Source organism: Canis lupus, chromosome 19, assembly GCF_048164855.1.
Source record: "Canis lupus baileyi chromosome 19, mCanLup2.hap1, whole genome shotgun sequence".
Lineage (NCBI taxonomy): Eukaryota > Metazoa > Chordata > Mammalia > Carnivora > Canidae > Canis > Canis lupus.
Window position 1 is genome coordinate 53,310,779 of NC_132856.1, and position 14,964 is coordinate 53,325,742.

Genomic DNA, 14,964 nt, shown 5'->3' on the forward strand with positions numbered 1-14,964 from the left:
TTTTATGCCCTTTAGGTAAGTACCTGGTGGCACAATTGTTGGGCCATAGGGTAGTTTTATTTTTAACTTTCTGAGGAACCTCCATATTGTTTTCCAGAGGGGCTGCAACAGTTTGTATTCCCACAAACAGTGTAAGAGGGTTCCCTTTTCTCTGCATCTTTGCCAACATCTGTTTTTTTCCTGTGTGGTTAATTTTAGCCATTCTGACAGGTGTGAGGTGGTATGTCATCATGGCGGTTTTTTTTTTTTAAGATTTATTTATTTGTGAGACATGCACACACACACACACACACACACACACACAGAGGCAGAGACATAGGCAGAGGAAGAAGTAGGGTCCCCGCAGGGAGCTGGATGCAGGACTCCATCTAGGATCCTGGGATCGTGACCTGAGCTGAAGGCAGCAGCTCAACTGCTGAGCCACTCAGGCGTCTCTCATCATGGTTTTAATTTGTATTTCCCTGATGATGAGATTTCAAGTGTCTGTTAGCCATCTGGATGTCTTTGGAAAAATGCCTATTCATGTCTTGTGCCCATTTCTTAACTGGATTATTTGTGTTTTGGGTGTTTAGATTGATAAGTTCTTTATAGATTTTGGGTATTAGCCCCTTATCTGATATGTCATTTGTGAATATCTTCTCCCATTCTGTAGGCTGCCTTTCAGTTTTGTTGATTGCTTTCTCCACTGTGCAGAAGCTTTTTATCTTGATGAAGTCCCAATAGTTCATGTTCGGTTTTGTTTCCCGTGCCTCTGGAGACATCTCTAGTAAGAAGTTGCTATGGCAAAAGTCAAAGAGGTTGCTGCCTGTGTTTTCCTCTAGAATTTTGATGGATTCCTGTCTCACGTTTAGGTCTTTCATCCATTTTGACTTTATTTTTGTGTATGGTGTAAGAGAGTGGCCCAGTTTCATTCTTCTACATGTTGCTGTCCAGTTTTCCCAGCAGCATTGTTGAAGAGACTTTTTCCCATTGGGTATTCTTTTCTTTTTTAATTTTTTAAATTTTTATTTATTTATGATAGAGAGAAAGAGAGAGAGAGAGGCAGAGACACAGGCAGAGGGAGAAGCAGGCTCCATGCACCGGGAGCCCGATGTGGGATTCGATCCCGGGTCTCCAGGATCGCACCCTGGGCCAAAGGCAGGCGCCAAACCACTGCGCCACCCAGGGATCCCCCATTGGGTATTCTTTCCTGCTTTGTCAAAGATTAGTTGACCATAGAGTTTTGGGTCCATTTCTGGGTTTTTTTATTCTGCTCCATTGATCTATATATCTCTTTTTGTACCAGTATCATATTGTCTTGATGATTACAGCTTTGTACTATAACTTGAAGTTTGAAATTGTGATGCCTTCAGCTTTGCTTTTCTTTTTCAAGATTGTTTGGCTATTCAGGGTTCTGTGGTTCCATACAAATTTTAGGATTGCTTGTTCTAGCTCTGTTAAAAATGCTGTTGGTATTTTATTGGGGATTTCATTAAATGTGTAGATTGCTTTGGGTAGAATAGACATTTTAACAAGATTTTTTCTTCCAATCCATGAACATGAAGTGTTTTTTCATTTCTTTGTGTCCTCTTCAAATTTCTTTCATAAGTGTTGTATAGTTTTCAGAATATAGATCTTTTACCGTTTTAGTTAGGTTTATTCCTAGGTATCTTATTGTTTTTGGTGCAATGGCAAATGGGATCGACTCTTTGATTTCTTTTTCTGCTGCTTTGGTATTAGTGTATGTAAATGCAACAGATTTCTGCATGTGATTTTATATCCTGTGACTTTGCTGAATTCATGTATTAGTTCTAGCAATTTTTTTTGTGGACTCTTTCTGGTTTTTTACCTAGAATGTCATGTCATCTGCAAATAGTGAAAGTTTGACTTCTTCTTTGCTGATTTTGAGCCTTTTATTTCTTTTTGTTGTCTGATTGCTGAGGCTAAGATTTCCAGGACTATGTTAAATAGCAATGGTGACAGTGGATATCCTTGTCTTATTTCTGACCATATGGGAAAGGCTCTTAGTTTTTCCCCATTGAGGTTGGTATTAGCTACACAGCTAATATCCTTCTCCCCTATTTTGTTGAGGGTTTTTATTAAGTAGGTGCTATATTTTATCAAATTCTTTTTCTTTATCCCTTGAGAGGACCATGAGGTTCTTATCTTTTCTTTTATTAATGTGGTGTATCATATTGATTGTTTTATGAATATTGAAGCAAACTTGTAGACCAGGAATAATATCCACTTGATCATATTCAATAATCCTTTTAATGTACTGTTAAATTTGATTTGCTAGTATTTTATAAAAATTTTTGTATCCATGTTTATCACAGATAATGGCCTGTAATTCTCCTTTTTAGTGGGATCTTTGTCCAATTCTCCTTTTAAGTGGGGTGTTAAAGTCCCCCACTATTATTGTATTGTTATCAGTGAGTTTCTTTGCACTTATTATTCATTGATTTATATATATGCTTTCAAGTTTGGGGCATACATATTTTCAATTATTAGATCTTCTTGATGGATAGACTCCTTAATTATGATATAATGCCTTTCTTCATCTCTTGTTACAGTATTTGACTTAAAATCTAGTTTCTTAAAAAAGATTTTATTTATTTATTCATGAGAGACACAGAAAGAGAGGCAGACACAGGCAGGGGGAGGAGAAGCAGGCTCCATGCAAGGAGCCTGATGCAGGACTAGATCCCAGGAATTAGGGATCAGGCCTTGAGCCATAGGCATATGCTCAACCACCAAGCCACCCAGGTGTCCCAAAATCTAGTATGTTTGATATGAGTATGGTACCCCAGCTTTCTTTTGATGTCCATTAACATGATAGATGGTTCTCCATCTCCTCACTTTCAATCTGCAGGTGTCTTTAGGTCTAAAATGAGTCTCTTCAGAACATGAGAGAATCCTAACTCTGGGAAACGAACAAGGGGTGGTGGAAAGAGAGGTAGGCGGGAAGTGGGGGTGACTGGGTGACAGGCACTGAGGGGCGCACTTGATGGGATGAGCACCGGATGTTATGCTAGGTGTTGGCAAATTGAACTCCAACCAAAAAAAAGTCTCAAAAAAAATGAAAAAAATGAGTCTCTTGTAGGCAGTATGTTGATAGATCCTGTTAGATTTTTTGTTTTTTAAAAGATTTTATTTATTTGTGAGAGACAGAGAGAGAGAGGCAGAGACATAGGCAGAGGGAGAATCAGGCTCCATGCAGGAAGCCCAATGTTGGACTTGATCCTAGGACTCTGGGATCACACCCTGAGCCAAAGGTAGAGGCTCAACTGCTGAGCCACCCAGGCATTCCTTGTTGGTTTTTTTTTTTTTAATCCATTCTGATACCCTATGTCTTTTGATTAGAGTATTTAGTCCATTTACATTTAGAGAGATTATTCAAAGATATGAATTTAGTGCTATTGCCTTACCTGTAGAATTGGTGTTTCTGATGATGTTCCCTGGTCCTTTCTAGTCTTTTTTGCTTTTGGTCTTTTTTCCTCCCACTTAAAGAGTCCCCCTTACTATTTCTTGAAGGGCTGGTGTAGTGTTTATGAACTCCTTTAAGTTTTGTTGTGTGGGAAACTCTATCTCTCCTATTCTGAATGACAACCTTGGTAGATAGAGTATTCCTGACTGCATATTTTCCCCATTCAGCATATTGAATATATCCTGTCACTGTCTTTGGCCTCTGAAGTTTCTGTGGCTGTATCTGCTGCAAACCTGATCTGTCTTTCCTTGTTGGTTAAGGACTTTTTTTTCCCTTGCTGCTTTCAGGATCTTTCCTTGTTATGTATTTTGTGAATTTGATTATGATATGCCTTGGTGATGATTGGCTTTTGTTGATTTTAACAAGAGTTCTCTGTGCTTCTTGGATTCTGATATCTGTGTCCTTCCTCAGATAAGGGAAGTTTTTTAGCTATAATTTGTTTGCTTAAGCCTTCTGCCCCTTTTCTTTCTCTTATTTTCTAGGACTCCTATGATACAACGTTATTACATTTTAATATGTTACTGAGTTCCCAAAGTCTACCTTCATGATCCATTACCTTTCTTTCCTTCTTCTTTTCAACTTCATTATTTTCCATAATTTTATCTTCTATATCACTGATTCATTCCTCTGCTTTTTCCATCCTCCTTTTTATGGTCTTCATTTGTCTTTGCATCTCAGTTATAGCATTTTAAATTTTGGCTGGACTAGATTTTAATTCTTTCATCTCTGCAGTAAGGGATTCTCTGGTGTCTTCTTTGCTTTTTTCAAGGCCAACTAGTATCTTTATAATTGTTGTAAATTCTAGTCCAGACATCTTATTTATATCTGTATTGATTAAATCCTTGATCATGAGTTCTTTTTCCTGTTCTTTCTTTTGGGGTGAATGTATCCATCTTGTCCTTTTTTCCAGAAAATAATAATAATAATAATACCCTAGATCTTGGTTGTGTTTTGGTCTACTTCTTAAAAGAAAATTTAATTTTAATAATTTATATAATTTATATATAAATTATATAATTATAATAATGATAATTTTAATAATTTAATAATTTCTTCTTAAAAGAAAATTTAATTGTAATAATTTATATAATTTATATATATTATATAATTATAATAATAATAATTTTAATAATTTAATAATAATAATAATACCCTAGATCTTGGATGTGTTTTGGTCTACTTCTTAAATTCAAAAATTTTTAAAAAGTAATAAAACAAAATAAACAAAAAACAAAAATATATAAATGAAAAATTAAAACAATAATAAAAATAAAGGAATTTAAAAATAAGGGAAAAATGATAGAATAGTAATAAAAATTAAAAATAAAAGTAAAAAGGAAGGCAGATCCTATTTCCTTTTTTTTTTTTTAAAGATTTTATTTATTTATTCATGAAAGACACACACAGAGAGAAAGGCACAGAGACAGGCAGAGGGAGAAACAGGATCCATGCAGGGAGCCTGACGTGGGACTTGATCCCGGGTCTCCAGGATCACACCCTGGGCTGCAGGAAGCACCAATCCGCTGAGCCACCCCGGGCTGCCCAGATCCTATTTCCCATAGAGCTGGAACTTTCCAGCATCTATGGTCAGTAGACTTGGTGCAGTAGACTTGGTACATGTTTGTGCTGGTCTTCTGGGGAGAGGCATGCTGCTCTGATTCTCAGGTGGATAAGCCCTAGTGGAGAAGCACTTCCAGGGCTCAGGGAGGTGGAGTTTAGTGTAAGTGGCTCTGGGCTCCACTAGGGGGAACAGTGTTGCTTCCTGAAGTCTTTCAGCACTGTTGGGCTGGATAAAAATGGCTGTCCCCACTCTCTAGCCCCAGAGCTGAGAGTTCACATCCCCCACTCTTCAGGAAGCCCTCACAGAAAAGCAGTCAATCATCCTTCTTGTATCCCTGGTTCTGTCAGATGCCTGTCTTCACTCTGTCTGTATCCCAGCTGTTTTATCTCAGATGCATGGCTGAGTTTTAAAACTCCAAATTTTAGGGACTCCCATGACGCAGACCCACGATGATCCTCTAAGAGAAGGTCTTGCCACACACTTTTGCTGTTTGCCAGACCATGCCAGGAAAGCAGTTGCATGACTGTACAGCGGTTGAGTTTGTGACAAGGCAGAGCAGAGAGTTGGCACCCAGGCTCGCTCCCCTTGGCTGGAGTTCCTGCTCTTATGCTTGAGAACAGTGAAGCATGTGGGTGCTACCCATTCTTCTTGTGACCCAGGGGTCACATGCTGTCCATGCCTGGGCCTTCTCCACTTGAGTCCCAGGCATAATCCTGGTGGTGGTGGACTTCTAAAATTTCAGATTTTGCACTCCACTGCTTGTAATTCTTTCTGTAAGCAGTGGTCCCTCCCAATGGCAGTACACACGGTTATATCTCCCCCAGATAAACTCTCCCACCTTCCAAAAGATGGTTGCTTTTCTACTTGTAGACATATGATTTTGTCCTCTCAGATTGATTTCTTAGGTGTTCAGAATGAGTTGATAACTATCTAGCTATATTGAAAGAGGAGGTAAGCTTAGGGTTCCCCTGTTCCTTTGCCATCTTAATTCATCCTCCTATGCTCTTTTAACATTCATGTCATATTTCTCAGGCTTAAGAGTATATAAGAAACTTACAAAGTACTTATTTATAAACTCACATTTTGGATGTCTCCCCAGTGAATCAAAGTCAGTAGTTCTCAAAGTCAGCATTTCAAAAATCTGCAGTGTGAACAAGGGCTTCAGGTGATTCATCTCTGCAGGTGTTCTGTGGATGTTGGCACTAGAACACACCAGGGCAGCAAGGAGCTGTTCCCCAGTTGTGGTGATGATGTAATACTTCCTCTCCTCACAACGAATGCTACTCCTTTAGTTTCCTGGGAGACCTCTGTCATTCTCCCCTAATACACGCATCCAGAAAAAAAAAATACTTCTAGGGGCAGCCTGGGTGGCTCTGATTGATTAAGCATCTGACTTTGGCTCAGGTCATGAGCCAAATGATCATGATCCCTGGGTCCTGGGATCAAGCCCTCCATTGGGCTCCTTGTTCAGCAGGGAGTCTGCTTCTCCCTCTCCCTCCACCTCTCCCCCTGCTTGTGCTCTCTTTCTCTCAAATAAATAAAATCTTTAAAAAACTTATGAATATAGGCAACATATGAAAAACTATATTAGTTAAATGTTGTTGAGTCCCACAATATTTGTCAGGCATTGTATTAAGTGTTTGTTTTGGTTATGACAGTTGACTGCCCGACAAGAATTAACTCTAGATGGTCAGTCTAAAAGCTTCCATATTATTTCTCCCGTACAAGTAATTAGATTAAGAAGGAGCATATGATCTTTTTAGTGATGACCATATGATCTTCTTCTTGGTGATGAGATTTTAAGGGGATATCTTCCGGATGATGCCATGGAAAGGTCAATTTTCAAATGGCCCAGGGAAAGAAAGTCAGTTTTCTGTCCCTGGGTATCACAACCAAGTATGACACCTGTGTCTGCTGCTACCACCGGTCCTAGAATGAAGCCACCTTATGGAGAACTAAATGAATCTCTATTCTCTCTTTCATTGAGAATATTAGAGAATATTCATTGAGAATATTAGAGAATATATTAGAGAAAGTATTAGAGAAAACTTTTCCTTTTCTTCTTCTTCTTCTTCTTCTTCTTCTTCTTCTTCTTCTTCTTCTTCTTTCTTCTTCTTCTTCTTCTTCTTCTTCTTCTTCTTCTTCTTCTTCCTCTTCCTCTTCCTCTTCCTCTTCTTCCCCCATTTCCTTCCCCTTCTTCCCCTTCTCTGCCATGAACAATAGCATCTGGCTTGTTTCACTCCTAAGGTTGAACTGGTGAGTTGGGTCAAGTTGAGGAAAGAGGAAAGTAAGAGAATATCCTTACTGTGATTATTGCAAATTTCAGGGATGAGTTTTTGTGCTGAAACTCCCTCTAGGAATCTTGGTCTTGTACAGGGGAAAGGAAGGGAATATTAATATACCAATATTTATTTGACATGGCCATAAAGCAATTAAAATAAATATTTAAACAATTAGATCTTATGAATCAATATAAGCAATGAAAACGAGAGATAAAATTGTTCATATGAAATAACATAAGTATTTACACATAAATTATCACATATACACACAGAGTATGAAAGCATGCTTGAGGAATACCATTACATTAGTGCTGCCTTTGTTAGGGGAACTAAGGGAATCATAAAGAGAGTGCCTTCTGTATTTGTATTATTTTCTTAATTAAAAATTTAGGCATGAGATGATACAATAGAATACCATCATTTGTTAACTCTGGGAATGGGTAAATGGTAGCATATTAAATTTATTATTATAATATCTATGCTGTTCTTATAATTTAAAATATATGATAGTTTTATGAAGATGAAGAAAATAACCTTCTGTCTGTCTGGGTCTATACTTCCTTCTTCTAAGTCTTCATAGCCAGGCTATAAAGATAATACCAAAGTTCTTCTATACAGTGTATGGGGGGTTAAAATGAAGCTGACTAGTATCTCTCCCTTCCATCACCAAAGGATGCAAGTAAATGTCAGAGAATTTTATAATAGTCATCATGTTTGTGAAGAGGAAGATTTTAAGATCAAGAGCAAAGTGGTTCCTGCTATTAGACAGAACAGAAAACTAGCACAATCAGAGCTGCATCAGCATTGTGGAGGTACAAAGTAACGTCAAGATGATGACATTAAGGCAAGAGTCCCATTGAGGTCTTAGTACTGATTGTCTTAGGCATAGGTCCATCTCATGACTATGCAGGGAAGCAGCTCCAGTAAACATCTTCCCTCTGTCCAAAGCATTGTCTAAGGGACTTTCTGTTACCTGGCTGGCATCATTGCAGGATTATACTGACATCATCCCTGGATATTGAATGATTGAGACAGAAGGTCTGTCTCTGAGAAGGGCAGAGGGACTGAGTGAAGCCCCACGTTTCTAGGCAAGTAGGATCATCACTGGGAGGTGGCCCACACTGGGCAGAGCTGTTAAGTTAGGTGGTCATAGACAGATTATTTGCAATTTCTACACCCTTGAGGGTTCAATATCCAAAGCTCCTCATTAGACAAACATTTTATTATTATTTGGATCCCAGGACAGTGTAAATCCCTAAAGACCAAAGCTATAGAAGAGAGGAATTCAGGATGGTTGATCCCTGACCCTCAGAGGCCACACACATGCCACATAGTTCTCCCCACCTGCTCATGCTCACCTCCATTTCACATACCTAACACATGTGGACACACCATCTTTCTCTTTGGATTCCACTCTTCAGGTTTTAGATATAAGCAACAGCATCTCTATCTTAAGCAACAGCATCTCTATCTAATTAGTGATATCAGGAAACCAGATTCTAACTTTAAGTGTGAAAACACAGTTTATATATGTGAGTTTAAAAATATATATTTATAAATACAGCTAAGCTATGTAAAAATGCAAACAACTAGTGAAGTTTTTTCTGAGTCATTTAAGTGTTTCCTGAACATCAATTTTCATTCTGTAGAGTTAATACTGCAGATTTTAATCTGTAATCTCTAAACAGTTCTGACTCTGATCAATATAGACAAGACTTTAGAATTTCATAAACACCATTTCCAATTTTATCACAATGGGTTCAGTGTACATATTTCTTCACATTAATGGGTCATGCATTGAAATTATGACACTTTAAAAAAATAGATTAATGAGAAATTACAATGTCATGGACAAGGCAACAGTGTGCTGGTTCATCCATACTCTCAGTAGAATGAGTGAGATTTCAGCCATAATTTAGCAGGTAAAGATGGTGCTCTGTGTTAATACTTAATCACAAATTTTCATTATTTAATGAATTTATTATATTTACACACTTATCAATTTATTTTTGCCACATGTTAACTCTTTATGTATAACTTTATTTTAAAAGATTTTATTTATTTATTTGAGACAGAGAGTGCACAAGTGGGAGGAGGAGGAGCAGAGGAAGAGGAGAAGCAGACTCCTCACTCAGGGGGAGCCTGATGTGAGGCTCAATCACAGGACCCTGGGATCATGACCTGAGCCAAAGGTAGACGCTTGACTAATGAGCCACCCAGGTGCCCCTATGACTTCATCTTTTAATTAGTGGAATTTTATGGTAGTATTTGAAACCGACATGAGACAAGATGGCATTTGAATGTCATCCTTTCATTTCAACACATTAAATAATAAGTACATATATAAATTCATAGGTGATCTCATAAAACAAGACAAATTTTGCCATGTGCTATAAAAATAACTCACACATAATGGGTGAGGGCACTAAAGCCTAGAGGCTCTATGGAATCACCTCCATAAGGAAGAAGTTAACTCTCTCCAGGTAATGAGCATCCTGGAAGTTAAATGTCCTAGAAGAGATTAGTGCTTGAAGTCAAAGACAAAAATGGAGCTTTAGTTTTTGAGCAATGTGGGTGAACACAAAAGTTATGGACACTGCCTGGCCCCAACCATAAATATGGATTTGGAACAACTGAAGGTTTCAGAAAATGCCCACTATCTCAATCCGAGTTACCTATTCACTTGGAGACTGGGTTTGTGATACTCACAATATAGAAAAAAACAATCCTCAAATTTGTATGGAGTCTCAAAAAACCCCAAAGAGCCAAAGCAGTCCTGAATAAAAGAACAAACTTGGGGGATTCCTGGGTGGCGCAGCGGTTTGGCGCCTGCCTTTGGCCCAGGGCGCGATCCTGGAGACCTGGGATCGAATCCCACATCCGGCTCCCGGTGCGTGGAGCCTGCTTCTCCCTCTGCCTGTGTCTCTGCCTCTCTCTCTCTATCTGTGACTATCATAAATAAATAAAAAAAATTTTTTTAAAATTAAGAACAAAGTTGGAGGTATCACACTTCCTTGCTTTAGACTATGATGCAAAGCTAGAGTAATCAAAATAGTATGATACTGTCATAAAAATAGACACTGGGACCAATGAAACATAATCAAGATGCCAGAAATAAACTTCAGTGTATATGGCCAACTAGTATTTGACAAAGAAACTCCATACTCAATGGGTAAGGACAATCTCTTCAATAATGGTGTCAAGAAAAATGGATAAACACATGCAGTGAAATGCAAGTAGACCTCTACCTTATACTACTTACAAAAATTAACTCAAAATACACTAAAGGGGATCCCTGGGTGGCGCAGCGGTTTGGCGCCTGCCTTTGGCCCAGGGCGCGATCCTGGAGACCCGGGATCGAATCCCACGTCGGGCTCCCGGTGCATGGAGCCTGCTTCTCCCTCTGCCTGTGTCTCTGCCTCTCTCTCTCTCTGTGACTATCATAAATAAATAAAAATAAAAAAAATACACTAAAGGCTTAAACAAAAGACATGAAATCATAAAACTCTTGGATGAAAATTTAGGGAAAAACACTTTGACATTGGTCTTGGCAACAGTTTTTTGGATAGACACCAGAACAAAGACTAAAATCAACAAATGAGACTACATCAAATTAAAGGCTTTGCACTACATCTGAGACTAATTATGTGCCATATGTTGGCTAATTGAATTTAAATAAAAAAAAAGCTTCCACAACGAGTAAAGCATCAACAAATTGAAAATACAACCTACTGAATGTGAGAAAATATTTGCAAATTGTACATGTGATAAGGGGTTAATATCCCAAACATATAAAGAACTCATACAATTCCTTAGCCAAAAACTAAACAACCCAATTAAAGAGTGAACAGAGGAACTGAATGGACATTTTTCCAGAGAAGATATATGGGTAGTTAACAGACACATGAAACAGTGCTTGGCATCACTTATCATCAGGAAAATGCAAATCAAAACCAGAATGTCACCTCGCACTTGTTAGAATGGGTCACATCAAAAAGAGAAAAGATAATGTGTAAGCAAGGGTGTGGAATAAAAGGAACCCTCGCGCACTGTTAGTGGGGATGTAAATTGCTACAACTCCTGTGGAAAACAGTATAGAGGTTCCTTAAAAAATTAAAAATAGAGCTACCATATGATCTAGCAATTCCACTTCTTGATACATAGCTAAAGGAATTAAAATTGTGATCTTATGGAGATATCTGCATTCCCATGTTCATTGCAGCGCTATTCACAATAGCCAAGTTAGGAAAACAACCTAAGTGTCAACAGATGAATGGATAAAGATGTGGTACATATACAACACAGTATTATTCAGCCTTAAAAAAGTGGTAAATCCTGCCTTTTGTGACAACTTGGATGGATCTTGAAGGCATTATACTAAGTAAAATAAGTCAGAGAAAGACAAATACTGTATAATATCACTTATGTGTGGAAAATCTGAAAAAGTTAAATTCACAGAAACAGAGACTAGAATGGTGGCTACCAGGGGCTGGGCAGTGGGGAAAATGGAGAGATTTTGGTCAAAGGGTATAAACTTGCTGTTATAAGATTAAAAAATTTTGAGGATCTAATATAGATCATGATAACTATAGCTAATAGTACTATATTATATACTTAAGTATTGATAAGAGAGTAGAGTCTTAAATATTCTCACCACAAAAGAAATGAAAATTAAGTAATGGGATGGAAGTTTTATCCATGTAATGGTGATAATCATTTCGCAATACATAAATGCATCAAATCAGCACATTGTACGCCTGAATCTTACAGAATGTTATATACAACTATATCTCAATAAATCTGGAAAAAAATGACCAAATACTGAAAATTAAATACTGGCTGCATAAATCCAATTTATGTCACCGTGGTTACATTATCTCTACATTTTTGGGGTCATTTCCACTTCTGTCTCTTATAAGGATACATATGATTATATTTAGAAGCTACCCAGATAATAGGGTGGATAAGCTCACCTTCTACAAAGACTCCAAGTAAGTACAATTCATCCTTCTATCATAAAATATTCTTAAGTTATGGGACTAGAATGTGGACAAATTCTTTTGAGGACCACCATACAACCATTTATAGCTGGGGTTCCAGTTGACTCTTGTAACTTACTCTGTGGAAAATTCTATAATCATCTGACTCAAGGAAGGACAGTCAGAGTTCTGTTTCTGGGAATCATGTTCAAGTATGACATCTCCATCTGGTGCCACTACCTGATGGCCCTGAGGAAAGCCAGCCATAGGCCCATACAATCCATGAAGGACTGAATGAATCTACCTGTTTGTATACATTCCCTGCCTCTAAGTGCTTGTAATGAAAGATAACTCTTTATTGTTAGCAATATTAGAGTTAGGGATTTTTTTCTTATTGTAACTGGAAGTTTCCTCACTGGGAAAGTTCAAATATTGCACAATCATCTCAAACCACTGAGATAACTTAATTATATAAATTTCGTAGGTAATAGAATGAAATAAGTAGATACTAAAATCCTCAGCAGGATAGAGTTTACAGTGAACAAAATTACTAAATAAGTATATAAAAGGTAAACTCCTCTTCTCCATTACAGGTCTAACTCCAGAGTGTTACTGGCATGGCCCTACCCTGAAATCAAGTGGAAGCTAGTCTCTAGCTATTACCACAGTCTTGTTTCAATAATTCCCCTATCCTACATACTTTCTGCAATATTCCTTCTGAGAGTGATCCCCTCCAAAAAAATCACTATAAAAAGAACACTTTCCTCAAGCTCTGCTTCTGTATAGAACCTGAGCAAAGAAACTGAATTTAGAGGATTGAAATCATGTGTCAAACATCATAAGACCAGACAAAAAAAATAAAAGTATGTTTCAACCCCAAGTTAAAATTAACTTGGGCATTCTGTTGCCTGGCTGGTTTAGAGGTATTCAGTGATGGAAAAATTAAGCATTATGGCACAACCAGGATTCCTATCACTTTGCCTCTTTCTAGAAACCCAAGTCCAAAGTAGATGGCATAATCACAGCAAAGAAGGCATCCCACTGATGAGCTTTCTCAAGGCTCCTTTCATGTCCCTATTCCGTAGGCTATAGATAAAGGGGTTCATCATTTGAGGAACCACAACATACATCACTGAAGCCACTGCAGTCTTCTTGGAAGAGTCACTAACTACAGAACTAATGTACACTCCAACAACTGTCCCATAGAACAAGGACACAACTGACAGGTGAGACCCACAGGTGGAAAAAGCTTTGAGCTTTCCCCCTGCTGATGGCATTCTCAAAACAGAGGAAACGATTTGAGTATAAGAGAAAATGATCCCAGAGAGAGGAATACCACCAAATAGGCTAGCCACAAAATAAATCAGTATGTTATTGACGAGGGTGTCAGAACAGGCGAGCTTGATGACCTGAGCAAGTTCACAGAAGAAATGAGGAATTTCCAAGTTCTTGCAGAAGGAGAGTCGTAGCACCATTAGACTGTGGAGCAGGGCAACCACAAAGCTAAAGAACAGTGAGAGCAGAATCAGCAGAACACAGAGTTGGGGGTTCATGATAACAGTGTATCTCAAGGGGTGACAAATGGCCACATAGCGGTCATAAGCCATTGCTGCAAGGAGAAAATTTTCAAAACCACCAAAAGCCAGGACAAATCCAACCTGGGTAAGGCAGCCTGTGTAAGTGATGCTCTGATCCTGTGCTTGGATGTTCACCAGCATCTTTGGGATGGTGGTTGTGCTTAAACAGATGTCAGTAAAAGACAGATTGGAGAGGAAGAAGTACATGGGGGTGTGGAGGTGAGAGTCAGAATTGATGACCAAAATGATGAGCAGATTTCCCAGGATAGTGACCAGGTACATGGACAGAAACAGGCAGAATAGGAAACGCTGCAGTTCTGGATCATCTGTCAATCCCAGAAGAAGAAATTCTGAAACATCTGTGTGATTTCTGGGTTCCATGTTGTTGATGAATCTGAGGGGGAAAAACGAGGTAAAAATAAAATAAAATGAATGGTCCTTGGAGGAGCAACAGCAGCATCACCTGGAAACTATTTAGAAATGCAAATTCTTGGTGCTGCTCCAGATACACTGCTGATAAACTCTGACGTAATGACCAGTAATCTTAAATTTTAACAAACCCTCCAGATAAATCTGATACATGCTGAAGTTTGAGAGCCAGAGCTTAAGTAAAAAGAAATAAAAATTTATGTATATGGTGAAGCAAAGAGAGTATTCAAATCTTTCCCTCTGCTAATTTCTTCCTCCATCATCATCATATCTTACTTTTCTTTTCTCCACTCAAATTTGTGGCTCAGATTTTTATTGATCACCAGTTCTTTTTCACACATTGTGCCAAGTACTGAGACGAGACAAAGAATAAACCATGGCATTTCCTTCAGAAATATTGCTTGTCTCAAACAGAAAGATGAGAATGAAATTATCCAATTTCTGTTGTAGAGCATGGTGCCCAACCCTTGGTGTGCCTCAGAATCAGCTGATGTACTTGTCAAATTACAGATGAGTTGGATCATACTGTTACTCCATTTATCTATTGGGAAATTGAGGTGGGGTGGAGAACATAGTGCCTGGAAAGGACAAGGTGTGAACTCAAGTGGTTTGACTGCTGAGTTGACTTTCTAGACCAATCATTGCTATACAGAATTAGCATTCCTAAACC

General features: G+C 38.3%; 1 protein-coding gene across 1 annotated transcript; it reads right to left on the reverse strand.

Annotated features, from left to right (window-relative positions):
- Positions 1-13,307: 13,307 nt before the first annotated feature.
- Positions 13,308-14,246, reverse strand: LOC140611377 (olfactory receptor 7G2-like). The gene has a single exon (XM_072788157.1). It carries the CDS (start codon positions 14,244-14,246, stop codon positions 13,308-13,310), a length of 939 nt encoding a protein of 312 aa, XP_072644258.1.
- Positions 14,247-14,964: the final 718 nt, after the last annotated feature.